The 18,777-nt window shown below is 34.5% G+C and overlaps 1 protein-coding gene across 1 annotated transcript; it reads left to right on the forward strand.

The window, feature by feature from the left end:
• Nucleotides 1-716: 716 nt before the first annotated feature.
• Nucleotides 717-17,643, forward strand: LOC133178222 (uncharacterized). Its single transcript, XM_061312969.1, has 25 exons — nucleotides 717-807; nucleotides 1,702-1,799; nucleotides 2,350-2,475; nucleotides 2,964-3,203; nucleotides 3,487-3,943; nucleotides 4,070-4,095; nucleotides 4,202-4,479; nucleotides 4,653-4,828; nucleotides 4,958-5,010; nucleotides 5,149-5,229; nucleotides 7,061-7,189; nucleotides 7,288-7,383; nucleotides 7,763-7,852; nucleotides 8,669-8,787; nucleotides 8,930-9,025; nucleotides 9,167-9,238; nucleotides 9,446-9,556; nucleotides 9,778-9,928; nucleotides 10,682-10,825; nucleotides 11,053-11,141; nucleotides 11,834-11,916; nucleotides 12,153-12,187; nucleotides 15,335-15,470; nucleotides 17,298-17,400; nucleotides 17,562-17,643. Exons 1-24 carry the CDS (start codon nucleotides 794-796, stop codon nucleotides 17,380-17,382), a joined length of 2,985 nt encoding a protein of 994 aa, XP_061168953.1. The 5' UTR covers nucleotides 717-793; the 3' UTR covers nucleotides 17,383-17,400; nucleotides 17,562-17,643.
• Nucleotides 17,644-18,777: the final 1,134 nt, after the last annotated feature.

Genomic DNA, 18,777 nt, shown 5'->3' on the forward strand with positions numbered 1-18,777 from the left:
AAAAATTATGAATTGCAATGTCTATCTTGTTTGTTTTTACTAAATATTTCAAGTCTACTTTCGGTTTCCTTTCACGCTAGATGTCATAAACAGTAGGCATTTTGGGAGGATAATTATTTAAACCAAAGAAAGGTGATTTTCCTGTGTGTTCGTTATTGATTTGTATAGTAGCGGTATTTCATTTGATTAATCATTAATTAACTAATTGATGTACAATTTTACACACAACCAAATATGCTGTAAGAAGGTAACATTTTAAAACTAAACTGTTAAACCAATCGGTAGGTCTAATCTGTTTTGAGCCTTAAGTTTGTAATATTTTATTTTTAAGGAAGTTGAAAAGTTATGTATACATGTATATAATCTAGCCAAATTGTGAGCTACTGGATGATATTTCGTCTTTTGAATTAGTAAATTGACAGGTACAGTCATTATAAATTTCAGAAGACTGGATAAATAGCTGCATATTGGTACAGTGTATGTACTCCAGAATGCACTGGAGTGTTCAGCATACAAGCAGTAAAGGATCTTCTTAAATACTATTAAAGGAAGGTAAATATTAATTTTGCTGCAGAGATATCTGCATAGTGTTACTAGACGTGGGAAAGTACAGAGTGCTGGTATTTGAGGGGGGGGGGGGGGATTTACATCATAATGATATCCCAATCATTTATTTCTTATGTTTCTTATGTAACGTTAAAAGTAAATTTTTTCAGGAAAGCAATGAATATTCTGCCTTTGTTAGATATTGGATATCTTGATATTCTTCAGTCGAAATGAATGAAACAATACCATGAGTAACCATAGGTGAGTCTTATATATACATGTATTATAGCCTCTTAAGGATACACCAAAGGCACAAAAAACTTAATTTACAAAAAAATTCTATCTTTCAATATTTTTAAATTTACATTGAAATGCAATTAAGTCCTTCATATTAATTTAACTATAAAAATTTCGAATGGTGAAGCTGACCTCAATATTGCACAGGACATCGTGAAAGGGGACATAAGCACGACAAAATCATGTCATGTTTACATTTCTCAAGTAGGTGAAAAACTATGACGTCATAAGTAAGCTAAATAAGTGAAATAAGATATACCTACATAAGATTTCTGTCATCAGCCATGCAAAAATAATTTTTGTGTTCCCCTATTCTCAAAATATTTTATCATATACTGATTATGACCTGTTTTTACATATTAATACCGTGCCTGCATTCACCGAGTATGATCTTGCTGTACTAACAGATCTTGTTTGACGTCACCCACTTGCTGGACGTGCAGTTTAGGGAAACAGAGGAGTGGATCAATCTTTTTCAGAATTTTTTAATGCTTACAAGAATGTTAAAACTTTTTATTTTTTTTAAATATAAGATGGTAATTAAAGAAAAAAAATTGTCAAAGAAATGTACAAGAACTAATGCTTTACACGTTTTGAACTTATATAAACAGAGAGTATGACGTAGTTTAATAGAGTCATGTGACCATGTGTCCTTCATCCCCTTAAATCACTGATTCATTATACAGGCCAGTGTTGATAATCCTGCAGAAATTCATTCATGAATCAATTTTGCAGTTTCAATACAAAACAGTTTTAAACTTTGCTATTAACATTTTTGTAAGGTAAAACATTAAACTACATGTATCTTGATATCAGTTGTTCAGGATTTTAAAGTGTTTGTAATTGTTTCAATTCTAGGAATGTTCAAATTAAAGCTCATGGAGGGTCCATCACCTCAGGCCAAAGAACAGTCACAGGAAATATCTCAGAAGGAAGTCCTGTACCTGAGGTGTCAGGTGAGTTAGAGGTGACAGGTAATATACCAGAAGGAAGTCCTGTACCTGAGATGTCAGGTGAATTAGAGGTGACAGATAATATACAAGAAGGAAGTCCTGTACCTGAGGTGTCAGGTGAGTAAGAGGTGACAGGTAATATACCAGAAGAAGTCCTGTACCTGAGGTGTCTGGTGAGTTAGAGGTGACAGGTAATATACCAGGAGGAAGTCCTGTACTTGAGGTGTCAGGTGAGTTAGAGGTGACAGGTAATATACCAGGAGGAAGTCCTGTATTTCAAGTGTCAGAGAAGACAGGGAATATATGAGAAGAAATCTGAGGTGTTAGGTAAGTTAAAGTTGATAGGAAATATTCCAGAAGGAAGTACATGTATTATAGCTGAGTTGACAGGAAGTGTTCCAGAAGGAAATATTCTACCAAGATTTCAACAAAATTATTTTATGAAATCTTCAAACATTGGTCCCCCATGCACATTGATAATTCTACCGTATTTGTAAATATGATTGATTATGAGATACTTGATGAGAACATAGCCTATATATTTCTGTTTAAGTGGTGTCTGGGGAGAATCAGCCAGGTCAGGTGTCTAGCAGCATGAATTTGCAGATTGAGGCCTTGGACTCCGACATCTCATGTGCACATGAAACAGCCGTCCACCTCAATGTCACTCCTTCTTCCAGTAATACCTACATCTGTATTTTCACTGTTGAGTAAAAATTTGAAGTTTAAGTGCTTCTGAAAATAACCTGACCTGTTGTTTTTTCCTGAATGAATTTTAAACTTTTGGAAAAAATATACCATAAAATTTTTAAAAATTTACTGAAACACTAATTACCTCTGTAAATTGATAAAGCTTTGAATCTCAAAACAATATAATTATTTGTTATATCAATGTTCAGATAAAATAAAAAGGAATTAAAGTATTGTCTGTCTCTGTATACTGTAACACCATTCCTCTTTGATTAATTAGTTATGCATCATCACATACATGTATACATGTACCCAGATATATCACCGATGTTAGGAAATGTTACATGGCTATTTATTTGTCTATTTGCATAAAAAACTTCTCAATTCTTTAAATTGCTATCAATTAAGTAATAAATGTGAAATATTGTTTTTTATAATTCCCTAATGTTTATCCTTTTTGTCTTGTCCTTTATTTAGGTGTCACTGAGAGAGAGCAGCAGCTGTCTGACCCCGAGACCCCAAGTCCTACAACAGACACTGTCCCCCTCTCCCCATCCATCAGTGTCACAGGGGGTTCTCCATCAGGGGCCACAACTCTTCACTTCTTTGTCCATGAGAAGGGGAAGTACATACAGATAGGACAATGTTGTGTTGTTGTAGAGCTGCATGTTAATGATGGACTTATGGAGAAGCTGAAGAAAGAAGGAACACTGGAAGGTTAAAAGTTTACCAGCATTAGGATAATTATGTGTTTATTCATTTTAAATGCTTACACTAATGAAGAATATGTCTTTTTAAAAAAAATATGTGGTGCATGTTTAAAAAGATAACAATAAATATTGTTAAGTAAAAGATATTTTTGTCTTCCTTCAATAAATTTTTGTCAGTGAGAACTTATAAGTAAGATTTTTCCTCCTATATTAATAATTGACATGTATGTAGCACAAAGATGTACAGTAGGTAATGTGTGTATTATGCTGATGTTTTTTTTCTTTGGAAGTTGACACTCACACTGGTGCCTCTGTGGTGACACTGAGGTGGAGAGGAATTGAGGAAACTGAGGAGGTACTGAGGACCAGGATAAAAGCACAGTTAACCTCCTCACTGACAGAGAACCTGCAAGCTCTGGAGAGGACAGTCCTAGAGGACCTGGTGAACAAGGACTGTGACAAATGTCAGAAACTGGTGACATTCCTCTTACAGGAGATGAGGGGCCATTTGGCAGATATATCCCTGGGGTGTTTCCAACTCACGGTGCTATTTACAAGTCAGGAGGAGCTAGAGAAAGCCACCTCTTCTGATTCCCTTCAGAGAATGCAGAAGTTTCTGGAGAGTTTACTTGTTACAGAGAAAGTACAAGAGTTGGTTGAGGATGTCCGATTTTCTGTGACTGTCTTAGGTGAAGAAGCAGCTATATCATACAAAGAGGTCCTAGAGGTCACCACTTTATACAGAAGGTTGTCACTTTATTATGATGCCCTTTACATAAAAATTTGCTGATGCATTAAATTTCTAAGAATTTATAAAAATATTGATTATTTGGAGTACCAATACTAATTTTATCAATGATTTTTTTTTTACAGGGAGGATAAGACATCAAGTGAGAAAGGTAGGATAAAACAGTGTTATTATTACATGAATAATGTTAGAATCTTGACATTGAATAATAATTAGTATAAACTATGACAACAAAAACCATTTCTTATATCTATCAGTATCAAGTGGAATGGGTAAGGAGATTTCTGAGCTGAAATCATTTTTATCCCATGAATTAACCAGTCTGCGAGCAGGCCAAGCAAGGGAGATAATGACTCAGGAACAGCTCACGAGACAGATTGGAGCTCAGGTTCAGCAGTGCGTGACCGAGGAGCTGGATCAGTTCCGTCAGAGACAAGTCCAGGTTTTACGTGATGCCATAGCGGAACTGTTGCCAGGGTTACAACAGAGGTTATATGAAAATGTTGTTACTAAACTACAGGACTCAGGCATCTCTCCTTAACAAGCGCCATCTAGTGGTCGCCACCCATCAGAGGTACAGTCAAACTTATATTGTATAGGGCAAACACAAATACATTACATTGAGAGTAAAAATGTAAGGCAATGATAGTGACAATGTACTTCTGCCATGAAAGGATTCAATGTATTTCTTAAAATTTTCACTCTAAGGAATCAGTCCAGCATCAAACTGATGAAGCCCTCTCGAGTGCAGAGAGAATAAGTCGGTTGGTGAGTTTTGTACAGTCCAAGGCTCCACAAGTCCTTCCTGAAGTCAAGGTCAGACAGAGGGGACCACCTGTAGATTTTTTAGCTTTCTTCAGTGCTATACAAGGATTGAGTTACAAGTAAATCAAATCTGTTGGGAAAGAAATTTTGCTTCACTATATACAATATAAGTGATATTGTGAATGCCTTTCGAAAAAAAAAGAATGAAAAGTTTTGAATTTTAACCAAAATGATCTTTTTTGTTTCAGAGATGAGGAGAAATCTGAGGAAGATGAAGGATATACTGACACCAAAGGAGCTGGTAAATAAAGTATACATGTATGATTGTTAATTCTTATAACAAATTCAATTTTGGTGGTGTGATTCGATCTGACATTGAAACAGACAAGTCAAGCATCCTTTATGCAGGAAATTAATTTGAAGACGATTACTGTTGTAGGGCTCCATGAAAAACTCATGAAAATCTGGGGAGAGGATGGGGTCAAGGTTGTGCAACACTCCATGGAGATGGCTACACAAGGTATATAATTAGTCTATATCCAGAGCAGCTTATAAAAATGTCTCCTTTGGCATTCCCTGACAGTAGCTGTATACAAAGGAATGAATGGAAATTAAAATCAGATTACAAATGAACATGAGACCAGAAGTCTCTGATGAGACTGTAGCTCTAGTTTAATCATAAAAGAGAAAGAGAAATGCAGCACCTGGGCTTGAAAGTTTATTCCCATGGAATGATATTTGGTATAGTTTACACCAGGTTTTTTTAAACTCAGAACAAAAACAGAGGGGTAGAAATTAACATTTTGAAAGAATTTTCAACATTATCCTGTTTTTAGGTCACCTGAGTTTACTCAGGTGACCTATTGCTACATGTATCTGTTTTTGTCCTTTGTTGTGCGTCGTGCATTAACATTTGAACATTTTCAGCTTCTTCTCTGAAACCGCTCAACCAATTTCAACCAATTTTGGAATATAGCATCTATGGGTGAAGGGGAACAAAAATTATGAAATTCATAGCCCCTGCCCCCCTGGGGCCTGAGAAGTGGGGCAAAATCCACTAAAATTAATGCAATCTTTAAAAATCTTCTTCTTTACTCCTGGACATCAAGCAGTCAAACTGTTGGCATGATTGTAATAAGCATTGAGTCCTCTACCAAAATCGTGAAATTCATGGCCCCCGGGTTAGGTGTTCTGATGCTGGGGCGGGGCTCTGTTGAATATATAATGAAAATGCATTATTTCTTTAAAAACCTTCTCCTCTCCTCCTGGGTATTATGCCGATGAACTATGTAGATGGTTATAATGAGGAAGGGTGCCTCTTCCAAAATTGTGAATTTCATGGCCCCTGGGTCAGGGGTTCTGGTGTTACGGTGGGGCTCTATTGATTATATAGTGAAAATGCATTAATTCTTTGAAAATCTTATCCTCTGCTCCTGGGTATTATGCCAATGATCTAAGTACATAATCATGATGAGGAAGTGTGTTTTCCAAAATTGGGAATTTCATGGCCCCTGGGTCAAGGGTTCTGGTGTTAGGGCGGGGCTCTAATGATTATATAGTGAAAATGCATTACATGTAATTCTATAAAAATCTCCTCCTCTACTCATAGGTATTAAACCAATGAACTATGTAGATAGTTATGATGAGGAAGAGTGCCTCTTCCAAAATTATGAATTTCATGGTCCCTGGGTCAGGGGTACTGTGAAGGGGGGGGGGGAGCTCTAATGATTATATACTAAAAATGTATTAATGCTTTGAAAATCTTCTCCTCTCCTCCTGGGTATTATGCCAATGATCTAAGTACATAGTTATGATGAGGAAGTGTGCCTCTTCCAAAATTGTGAATTTCATGACCCCTGGTTTAAAATACGAACCAAGTTCAATGGTTGGAAAGTTGTTACATGATACTCAGGTGACCTATAAGGCCCGTGGGCCTCTTGTCAGTAAATATTGCAACACTGTGTATCTAAATCAGAACCCAGTAAACAGAAATATATGCTATCTTAATGTAATCTATTTGTGTACAAAGTCCTATTGAAATCATACCCAAACTCTCTTATTGTGTACTAAGTTTTAATGAATTTCAAATTAGCAGACTAAAACCCTAGGAGGAGTAGCAAAATTTAAATATTGTTTGCTGACAGACAGTTGACAGACACCTTACTATATGGCATAAGCTTTTCTGGTCTTTGACCAGTAGAGATTTAAAGATAGTGTGGACTTGCAAAGAGTATGGTGATAAAAAGTATGAATAATACACATAAATTTGCGTACTGTACACCCTTCAGCTCCTCTGTGATCATGAGAACAGTTATATAGAGTACATTGTATTCCTATTGTTTTACTTGAAGCTACAGAGAAGCTAGATAAGGGAGAGATTTCTGACCAGTTTTGTACTGTGTTGTGTTTGGATCTGTCTCACAGCATGGCAGGAAACCCCATAAAACAACAGAGGAAAGAGGCAGAGAGAATTGTACAAAGTAAGTCAAGACAAAACAATTTGTTGTAAAGAAAGTGCTAGTCAGAACATAGTTTGTCACTTTGAAGATAATGTTCTTAATATTTCAATAATTTACAGGTTGTTTGGGTCAAATTGCTGTGGTTACCATCGGTGATAAGACCAAAGTGGAACAAGATCTAACACAGGACAAAGATACAGTAAAGAAAATTCTGGGTAGTTACATTTACAGTGTAACTCTTTTAGTACAAACAATTATTCAGTAGTCATACTTAAAGGAAAATGTGTATATTGATAATTTAGCCACATATACATGTACTTAAGCAAATTTGTTATATGAATATCACAAATAAGAACATAGTGAAGTTAATTCCCAGGTCCCCATGCTTTTGCTCCAACCGAGTTTTACTTTACTTTGTTTTATGGGCTAGTGGTGTTGAACTTGTAGTAATTAAGATTCATTTATATGATATTCAACCCTGCATCACTTGCTCTGTCAAGTGAAATAATCAAAAAGTAAGTAAAACAAATTGTCCCTTACAAAATACTCTCTGCTCTAAGTTTGATAATTGAATCCTATTTCTTTTTTCTGTAGAACATTTACACGTACAGCCCTACGGTCAGATGACCAGCTCCCCAGTAATTCAGGGCCTTCTGACAGCACTTAAGCTCCTGCAGCTGAGAGGTAAAACTGAGCAAGTTAGAATTGAACACTTAACAATTGAACTTTGGTATCTTAAACATGGATATTTGAATACCTGGCATTTGTCAAATACCTGGCTAATGTCAAATTACTGGGATATGTCAAATCCTGGCATATGTCAACCACCTGGAGTATGCCAAATTCCTGGCATATGTCAAATTCCTCACATATGTCAAATATCTGTCATATGTCCAATAGCTGGCATATCTCAGATTCCAGACATATTTTGAATACCTAGGATATGTCAATTACCTACAGTAAGTCTGGCGTATGTCAAATACCTGGGATATGTCAATTACCTGCAATAAGTCAAATTCCTGGCATATGTCAAATACCTGGGATATGTCAATTACCTGCAATAAGTCAAATTCCTGGCATATGTTAAATACCTGGGATATGTCAAATACCTGGGATATGTCAAATTCCTGGGATATGTCAAATACTTGGGATATGTCAAATTCCTGGGATATGTCAATTATCTGCAATAAGTCAAATTCCTGACATAATATGTTAAATGCCTGGGATATGTCAAATACATGGGATATGTCAAATTCCTGGCATATGTCAATTACTAGAAATATGTTGGATATATATGTCAGATTCCTAGGTTATGTGAAAGCGACATTTTATTAATTCAAGTGTTAACTTCAATACCTTGAACATTAAGATTTTTTAAAACTTTGACAGCCCTGCCATTATTGAGATCAGTGTTCAGTTGTACATGTATATATATTGTTTTTAGCTATTTTGCTGTATACTGTCAGTTTGTCTTTTATTTCATTATTCATTGGTATACAGTAAAGCCAACAGAAATTGGTCATCATCACAAACTGTATCCCAAAATAGTGATTATATCAGATGGTTTGTTCAATGACTGCTCCCCAGAGAGTGAAGAAACTAAACAGCCATGTTCTAAGGTAAGGTTGGCGTTATATAAAATGTGGTGATAGCTTTGTTTGTAGAATGTAAAGTGACAACATTGAAAACTACTCTGACTTTTCTTTTGTGGAAAACAGTTATATGATGTGATGAAATAATTTACATGTGTCTCACTTGTAGACCGACAGCCTGTTTGGATCAGTTTTGGAAGTGATGGCTGCTTTGAATATTCATGTTCCCATCTACTTTGTTCCTATTGGAGAAAAGTTAGATACTGTAAGTTATGAAAGTAAAGGGTATCTGTACATCAATTCATTCAATATTAGTGCTACAAAATCATAAAATTCCTTTCATTCCAGCTGAAAATGAAAATATTTCTTTTACAATTTTACAGTAACCATTATTTATATTTAACAGAGTTCAAGCTGGTTTGACACGGTGACAGTTGTTAAGGATGTAGATTTTCTTTCTGATTCCATGGAAACAGAGGTAAAGTTAGTTTTTAATACAGGTTATATATATAATGATGTATTTATTTTATACATACATGTGGAGAGACATTTAGTAAAGAATTAGTAAAGAAAAGCTTTGGAAAAAAATAATTTTATGGAATATTTCTAACAGATTTAAAAACTAAATGTGATTAATTGAAATACCACCAGTCATGATGATGGATACATAATTTTTTATACCCAGACATTAACAGGAAGAGTGATGTCAGCCATCATGGAACCCAAAGAACCACAGACTCCTGCTAAATCCTGGCAGGCAATAAAAAAGGACCTCATCAGGAAAAAACAGCATACTGTGAGTTGTTATTGTCTTACTCTACTGTGGTATTTTTTTGTGATTTGTATGTTAAATCAGTGTAATCACTTTGCCCTTGAAGAATGTTAAATCTAAGAGTGTGTCCATGACTTGAATGGGTTCTTATTTAGATTTTTTCTATATACACACAAAGACGCTAAATAGAAAAAAGCATTACTGTTGCCTAGCTAGGCTTATATGTTTGTGGATGTCAATTGCAGAAAGAGATCAATAGAGTTGAATGGTTCATCACAGAACATTTTAAAAAGCCCCCACCCATCGGAACACGAGTGAAGGTTTCTGGTACAGAGTCTCAGCCAACAGGAACTATCCTACAACACATCAAAGGACAGAAAGGGGAACATGACACAAGTATATCCTATATATATATATATATATATATATATATATATATATATTACATTTAATAATTATGGTTATAATATATATATATATTTGCATATATGGTTATGATGACTTTTAGCCAGCGCTTTTCCAAAATTGAGAAAACCAGTTAGATCTCTACCCAAAATCTAAAAATTATGTCACCTTGGTTGCAGCTCTAGGGTGGGGCCACATATATGTCATAAATTGAGGCTCTTATAGGGAGAGGGCTTAATCCAACTCACTTCTGTGAATAAAATATTGTTAAAATAAAATAATTAATTTATTGTATCATTAAAAATCTTTATTCCTACATATAAAACAATCAGCTAAATAGCAAATTGTACGTGATTGAAATTTTTGTTTAAGCAATCAAGCCTCATGCATCTTTACACCAAAATAAACTTTGAGTGGTAATAACAAATAAAATTCCATTTTCCAAGTTGGTTAATTCATGTCACATGGCCCCAGAGCTCTAATCCCAGGTGGGCCAAGAGTGGTGCTAGATCCTTATTGGCATCCTGAATAAATTAAGTTGTAGAGGAAAATCCATTCTCAAGTAATCATATATACCTACCCAAACTTAAATACAGATGATATAATCATGGGATATCCACATGCGTCTGAAGTTGCATTTGATGTACATTATCTGAATGAGGTGTATTAATGTAATTTTCTGCGGTTGACTAAATCAAATTTTGATGAAATTTTTATAATCATTTCCTGGCTTGTTACCTTCAGAGACAAAGTATGTACTTGTTGTTTTGGACACTGGAGATAAGGAATATTACCGCTGGACCTTTGACCAGGAAAAACTACTGTTCTACAAATCCTCTCCGGACTCGGGTCATGCAGCCATACCCGTAGGAACACTGGTCCATCGAGGTAAACTCTTGGGCATTTTTCAATGTTTTGTGGCTAAGCACTTAAAACTGATTATTAAATTTTACAAAATAACCCATCAAATTCTATATTACAAGGTTTATTCTGATGCACTTGTCTGTATATGTTTTTGAATTGGGGTTTCTCAGCAATTTTAAAAAATTCAAAATCATTACACTGGTTTTGAATATTGATCAGTGGTAATTTTATTATTCAAAACACCTTTGTAGGCAGACATTGGAATTATAACAACCAAGATGGTGGTCCAGATGAAATAGGGGTTGCCATCATCAACAAAGATGGAGGACGACTAGTCAAGGTATGGGAAATCAAACCACTGTGAAATGCGATCAGAGAAGATTTGCAAGTGTGACACTCAAAATGAATTATAAAGATAACGAACAGTAATCAAGCTTGAAAGTCCATTGAAACAATACAGATTTGGAGCAGTGCAAAGACAAATCTCTAAAAACACAAGAAGTGGAATCAGGTGCCATGGAGGAGTAAGCATCCCCTGTCAACCAGTCACATCTGCCATGTGTTCCTTGTCATGATTGGAAAGATGGAGAAATATTCAAATTTTTTCTTTAAAATCATAATCCTGTTTATTGTATTAGTGCAGGATGAACCTATTTTTTTGCAAAAAAACCTTAAATTGAAGGTTAGGTAGATAAATTGCAGAAATTACCCTCACAATTTTTTCCATGTTTAAAATACTTGTACTCTATGCAAAGAAATAGCTTTTCTGGAATTTCATATTGTTTGTTAAAAACTTGATAGAATAAAGCTGATTTACGGGTATAAAACTGGGAAAAAATTAACTTCATCATTTATTATTTTGTATTAAGTGTAGTACACTTTATTTATTGTGTTGTAAATTGATCAATAAATTATAAATGTTATCAACAATTTTTATATTATCCATACATTTACCTGACACTTTAGTAATGGTGACTTGGCATTCTCTTACATGGATAACAGTTTTGTTCTCTAAATCTCTCCTTACAACAGGTGTGCTGGCGCTCACCTTCAGCTGCTCATGAATTGAATGTATATAGATACGGAGATCAAGAAAGATTTGACATAGAAAAAGTGTAAGTGTTTTATGACCTTTTCACAGATTTGTATTGTTTATAGATTTTTTGAGACGGATCACTGGTCGTTATTTTCACCTTTTACATTCACATATTTTTACTATTCAGTCGACATATATATTTTGTTTGTGTTTGGGAGGGGGGATTTTAGGAGAATTTTTTTTCATATTAATACATGTGTATTTCCAGTAATGAAAGATACTCGTACCTTATGTAATACCATTTTTTCTTTGTAGGGAACCTCCACTCATTGACTTGACGGGACTAACTGGTAATGATTTATCACTTTTACAGTATATCAATGTTGAAACATTCTTATACTTAGAAGAAATGACTTTAAAAAGTTACCCAGGTTTTGGGAGTTTAAACTGGGTTTGGGCAGTTTGTATGCTAAAATTTATTAAAAATGATTGAATATTTTACCATTAAGTGAAAAAATAAGACAATATGTCCTGAAAATTGGTTTAAAAATGTATTTTTAGAATAATGCCATACTGATTGATACATTTTTATCAAAAGTCATATTGTGACGTTTGGTAGGCATCACAGATTATACAATATAAACTAACTTTTTCAGCCAATCAGAGATACAACCAATAATATTTACATTCACTGAATTATTTCTGCATTATATCTCATAAAAACGATTCCTGTTGATCAATCGATTTACTCTGGATGATATCTCATAAAAACTGATTCCTGTTTATCAATCGATTTACTCTGAACTAATTAGTACATGTACCAGATTTTATAGCCATCAATGACATTATGAATTAGATTTCTTTAGAAGGGGACTCTTCCATTAATGTAATATACAGACCAATGCTAAATATCTTATGTACATACATTCACTTTGTATGTATATTTATCAGATATAAAATATAATTAAATACATTCACTTTGTATGTATATTTATCAGATATAAAATATAATTAACTCTTTGTGTGCTGACATGTTTACTGCAGTCAAGTAGTCTCAGTACTGGGTTGTTTGGGAACATTCAGGCTAATAGCAGTTGATTTAATTTAACCATAAATATTTCTACTAACTCTTGACCAAATTTGTTGGAATTTAAAACAGCACTTACAAATACTTCATCCATTTTTAAAATTTTTTTTTTTTCAAAATTGGCCACAATTTTGTTGTCATGGCAACGCAACTTAGCAAAAACACAACTCATTTCCACCATTTAAAAGCATAAAACTACTTAGTTTCTATATATTGTAAATTGCTGTTGCAAAAAATGCATTGAAAAAATGAACCGAATTGATGATCTGAAGGAATTTATAGTTCTACTTGTCAGAGACAAAAAGAGCTTATACGAGAGTAGGGTGTCCGTCGTCCATCCGTCTGTCTGTTTGTCAACCTGTTTATCCTTTCATCTGTAAACAATTTTTCAAAACATTACTCCTCCTACAGTTTTGGTCCAATTTTAAGAAGATTTGGTACACAAGTACACTGTACTATGATACAAAATGCTATTTACCAGTTTTTGATTTTGACAAAATAAGTTGCCATGGTTACTAAAAATAGAAATTTCTGTGAAATTCTTTCAAAACGCTATGCCTCTTACAGTTTTGTTCCATTTTCAATAAGACTCAGTATATAAGTACACTTTACCAAAATATACCAAATACACACCAGAAGAACTTCAGTTTCTTCAGAGACTTCTGGTTTAAAAAATGAATTAAGCAGCTACCAAATCTATGCAGCATAACCTGGTGGGCTTGGGCAAAATACCATTCATAAACGTTGGGCCAATTGATATTGTTTTTGTATCATTGCGATGTTGGCAACACAGTTCATATGATAATTCGTAATTAATTGATAATAATGAAATGGCATGTTACAACCAGAATTAAATATTTAATCTCAACATTTGTAAAATTATTAACAATATATAACTCACAAATTTTATGTTTTGCATGAATAAGAGTAATCCTACTGTCATGATAATTTAACCTGATATTTTACATGTGTAAAGATAGAATATGTAGCCCTGAAAGGGATAGAAAAACTCTGTTTCATTAATCACTCTTCATAATTTTGGTGCATTCGTTTAAATGCCAGAATGTAGTCCTGTTTGGTATGATAAAGCTCAAAACAGGGCTCAATACACAACGCCACTTTGCACTGAAGGCACTGGTATGCACTTTGTCTTCCTGGCCTTTTCCTTCCTTTAGGTTGCTCATTCACAGCAGCCTTTGAGCAGACCACACACTGTCTGCATATTGGCTTTCCACTGGTGGAGATCTTCCCAATAAAATGTCTCCCGGAAAGCCTCTCCAGAATCTTTCCCCCAGGCCTTCCTGACACATGTGCATGAAACCCTGGAGAATATGCAACCAAAAACCTAATTTGTTTCAACTTTTTCACTAAAATTGAATATCAGTCATAATCCATATTGAGGTTACTGATATCTTTCTAGGCATCACAAAATCAGTAAAATTACTTCTCCCTAAAATTGAATACTGACTTTTTACAACAAATTGCTTAATTTGCAGCTCACTAAAAATTCCACTCATATGGTATATACCTCCTGAGCTACTCAATAGCTCATGTACCAGTTTCCGTCAAAAGTGACGATGGGTCAGAGGAGTAGCATCAGTAGTTGTTTCCCTGTACAGCGTGTAGCCATTTGCAACAGCTAATGTTAGAATGTGGAAAAATAATTTTTTCCACCATTTAAGCATTTTCACCTCCAGTTTAGAAGCAGCTGACACTACCATATCTAGTCTATCAACTGCACCCATGTGTAAATTGTACTCATGGACCACCTTGGGCTTGACTATTTCCTCTTGAAGATGATTGCATTTGCCAGTTGCCACAGGAGTTGATAGGCTGACAGTGGTTATTACATATACAGGTTTGGCATCCTAGTACTTGGTGATGGATAGAGGTCCATTCGAAACAACTGCAACATCACCTTTGTTCTCAAGTTGAATCTATAAATCAAACTTGTTTGCTATACAGTCCATATTCAGGGAGGAAATGGTTTTTATGAGAAATAAAGGAAATAATATTCAGTGGATGTAAATATAATCATATATATATGAGTATATTTACATCCACTAAGTATTATTTCCTTTATTTCTTAGGAAAACCATTGCCATTTATCAGTCAGTAAATGCATATAAGCAAGCCACCTGCATAAATATCTTGAGCAATGACTCCTCTATCAATTATGCATACAGTGACATACACATCTTTATACAATATTAAACATATTTAATTTTACTTAAAATGTTTTTACAGATATAAATAATTCATAAACAATGTAATATCTATCTTTGTTTGTTAGTATGGGAATTAAAGTCGCAGCTTATATGGGTTATGTATTTTTTTCTGCAACAGCTGTGATGTACATTCCAGTACTAAGAAATAAAGAAAGAATTTTATTCTTTAAATAACTCCTCAGATTCTGGGTATCCACGATGGGAGGTCAGTGATGAGGCGGGGAAGTGGAAGACACTGACGGGGGTCAGTGCCCTACAACTGGAGGACAGTGTGGCCCTCAGAAAGTCCATACTGACCATGCAGGAGGGACATACTCAGTATGACAATTAAAATTTTTCTCATATTAAAATTTCTTTAAAAAATAATATGTAGAACACTTGGAAGATGCTAGTATCTTAAAAATTTTTAGCTCACCTGAGCCGAAAGCTCAAGTGAGCTTTTCTGATCAAAGAGTGTCCATGAGCGTCCATCTGTTGTCTGTAAATTTTTAAAAATGTTCGACTTCTTCTCAAAAACCACTGGACCAATTTTATCCAAACTTGTCACAATGCATCTTTGGGTGAAGGAGATTCAAGTTTGATCACAGGAAGTGCCGCACCCTCTTCCAAGGGGAGATAATTAAGAATTCGTGAAAATTTGATGGCATCTTTTAAAAATCTTCTTCTCAAGAACCACTGGGCAAGAAAAGATGAAACTTGAAAAAAAAAGCTTGTGAAAGCTTCATAACATACTCTAGATTCAAATTTGTTCATATCATAACCCCAGGGATAGGGCGGGGCCACAAGCGGGGGGGGGGGGGGGGGTTACATATTAGGAATATATGAGAAATGTCTTTAAAAATCTTCTTCTCGAGAACGGCAAAGCCATGATTAGTCTTATTATTACAGAAGTTTCCTCAGGTAGTGTAGATTCAAGTTTGTTCCAGTCATGACCTCTGAGGGTAGGGCAGGGTCACAACAGGGGGGTCAATGTTTATCATAGGAGTATATTGGAAATATCTTTAAAAATCTTCCTAGGATACTTACCAAAATTCAAGTCATAAATTAGGGACTAATTTACTCGCCATGGTGCTTAAATATTATGATTGGCGCATAAAAATTTTCTATAAGTCACTAAAATTGGCGATCATTTTAAATTGACTTGATGAAATTGCTGAACTATAAAAATTTTCAAGTTTTTTTTAATATAAAGAGCAGAAAAGAAGTTGAAAAGTTATCAATGGATATGTCTCTATATATTGACTAATATAAGTTTTTATATTGGTGCTTAAGAAAAATTTACCTGGCGACTAATTTTTTGGAATAATCGAATAGGAGCCAGTTGGTGCCTAAATTTTAAAGGACGCATAGAGGCCTGCTACATGTTAAAGTAATAAATGGGAATTATGTCTAAATATACTGAGTTAAATTCAACACCTACCATCTGTTTTGTATTCAATTTCATTGAATCTTTTGCAATTAGGATGGAATACCTTAACTTCTTTATTGCTGATTCATCATCCAACTTCTACAGCTACCTTCTGAATGCCTGACTTTCCCAAAGCTTTGTCTCAAATATCCTTAGGCTAGTCCATTCCAAGGATTTTCAGATCATTCCACTATTTGGAGTCTTCAATGAGTATTACTCAAATGGCCCTTAACCATTACACCTATATATTCCTTTGTAAACCTTGACCCAGTGTTGTGGCCCCGCCTTACCCCCAGGGGTCATGATTTGAACAAACTTGAATCTACACTACCTGAGGATACTTCTATATTAATATGTCTAATAATGGCTAAGCTGTTCTTGAGAAGAAGATTTTTAAAGATATTTCCTATATACTCCTATGATAAACTTTGACCCCCTGTTGTGACCCTGTCCTACCCCCAGAGGTGATGATTGGAACAAACTTGAATCTACACTACCTGAGGAAACTTCTGTAATAATAAGACTAATCATGGCTTTGCTGTTCTCTCTCGAGATTTTTAGACATTTCTTGTATATTCCTTTGTAAAACTTTGAACCACCTTGTGACCCCGCCCTATCCCAGGGGGTTATGATGTGAACAAATTTGAATCTAGATTATGTAATGAAGGTTTCACACAAGTTTCATCTTTTCTTCTCTGCTCTATTTTTCATTTGATTGTGACTCTTGTTTTCTTTAGGGGGACATTTAGGCTGGAAGGGGACAAGCTGACAGACTTCAATACACAGAAGACTTTAAGGATAAGGAAGATGGAGGAAACATGAGCATTGACCTTCTTAAAGGTCTGTCATCAGCTCATCTTTATATTTTTATTATATTAATTTTAAATGAAATCTCAATCAAATGGGGAAGGAGTGCCATATATATGTGTCGATACATCTCTATATATTTGCCAAATATTTTTAAGGATAGTATGATAACAAGATATAATTAATTATTGTAGATGGAAGTTTTACATCTCTGAAGAATGACAGAAATGGAGTTGTTGACTGCTTTCTAATTATTCACTACGCATAACATGTACATCCTTATCACATTATTAAGTAGTCAATGTAAAAAGTATTCAAATAAAAGTTGTCTAAACAGTCCAAATTTATTACAGTGTTCATTTAAGCATAGAATTAATATTTTTTGACACGCAATGAATCATATCTTGGACGACTGTATTGACAAATTGAATAATGTATGTTAGCGCATTATGAATATTTGTCAGCGCAGCCATCTGTGTTCTGAAACGTTGCTTGTAAAGAATATTAATTCAAATTTTTAATGTTAAAGTTTATCTTTATTTGTTTCATAAAAAAATCAGCCAATGTGTCTTTACTTACAAACTATATACAACAGCTGGGGATGATGTTGATCTTCTCTGGATATGATATGATTTAATTGTTCAATTTGTAGACATTTGCGGTCGTTTGAAGTCCTGGATAGGAAAAGCTCTACAAAAACTGTTTGCACCAGGTTTGGCAGTAAAGTGAGCAATATAAGCATTGAATATCCATGTACCTATCCACTTTGTTCTTGCGGGAAAAGTTAGATTAATAAAAGATAGAAGCTTAATAATAGATAAATTAAAGTCCAGGCTTTTTGATACCATTGACAGCTGCTTTTTCAATAAAAATGGAACTCGTAAATTTGCTTACCTTGTCATTGGTCATTTGCAAAATTATTTTGTTAAAAAACATTCTGATTGTACACACAAGTACTCTGAAGTTGACGTTGATGCTTGAGTTTCTGATTGACAATATCTATGTGGTTTTTGGAGACCAGGTCTTCCAACAATCTATTGGAATTCCCATAAGTACCAATTGCACCCTTTTTTTGTATTCATATGAAGTAGAATTTGTCCAAAATCTTGTACATGAAAAGAAGAAAACACTTGCTGTGGCCTTCAACTCGACGTTTAGATATATCAACGAGGTATTGTCAATTAACAATGGCTATTTCCATTCTTATGTCAATAGGATATATCCCGGTGAGTTTGAGATAAAAGATACCACAGTGTCTGACACATCTGTTTCATATTTGGATATTTTACTTGAAAAAGATGTTAATGGTAATCTAACAACCAAACTTTATGATAAACGTGATGACTTTATCTTCTCAATCGTCAACTTCCCTTACTCATGCAGCAATATACCTTCATCACCTGCATACGG

This window comes from Saccostrea echinata, unplaced genomic scaffold (genome assembly GCF_033153115.1).
Source record: "Saccostrea echinata isolate AGI-Se365-2 ecotype Australia unplaced genomic scaffold, CSIRO_AGI_Sech_v1 ptg000002l, whole genome shotgun sequence".
Lineage (NCBI taxonomy): Eukaryota > Metazoa > Mollusca > Bivalvia > Ostreida > Ostreidae > Saccostrea > Saccostrea echinata.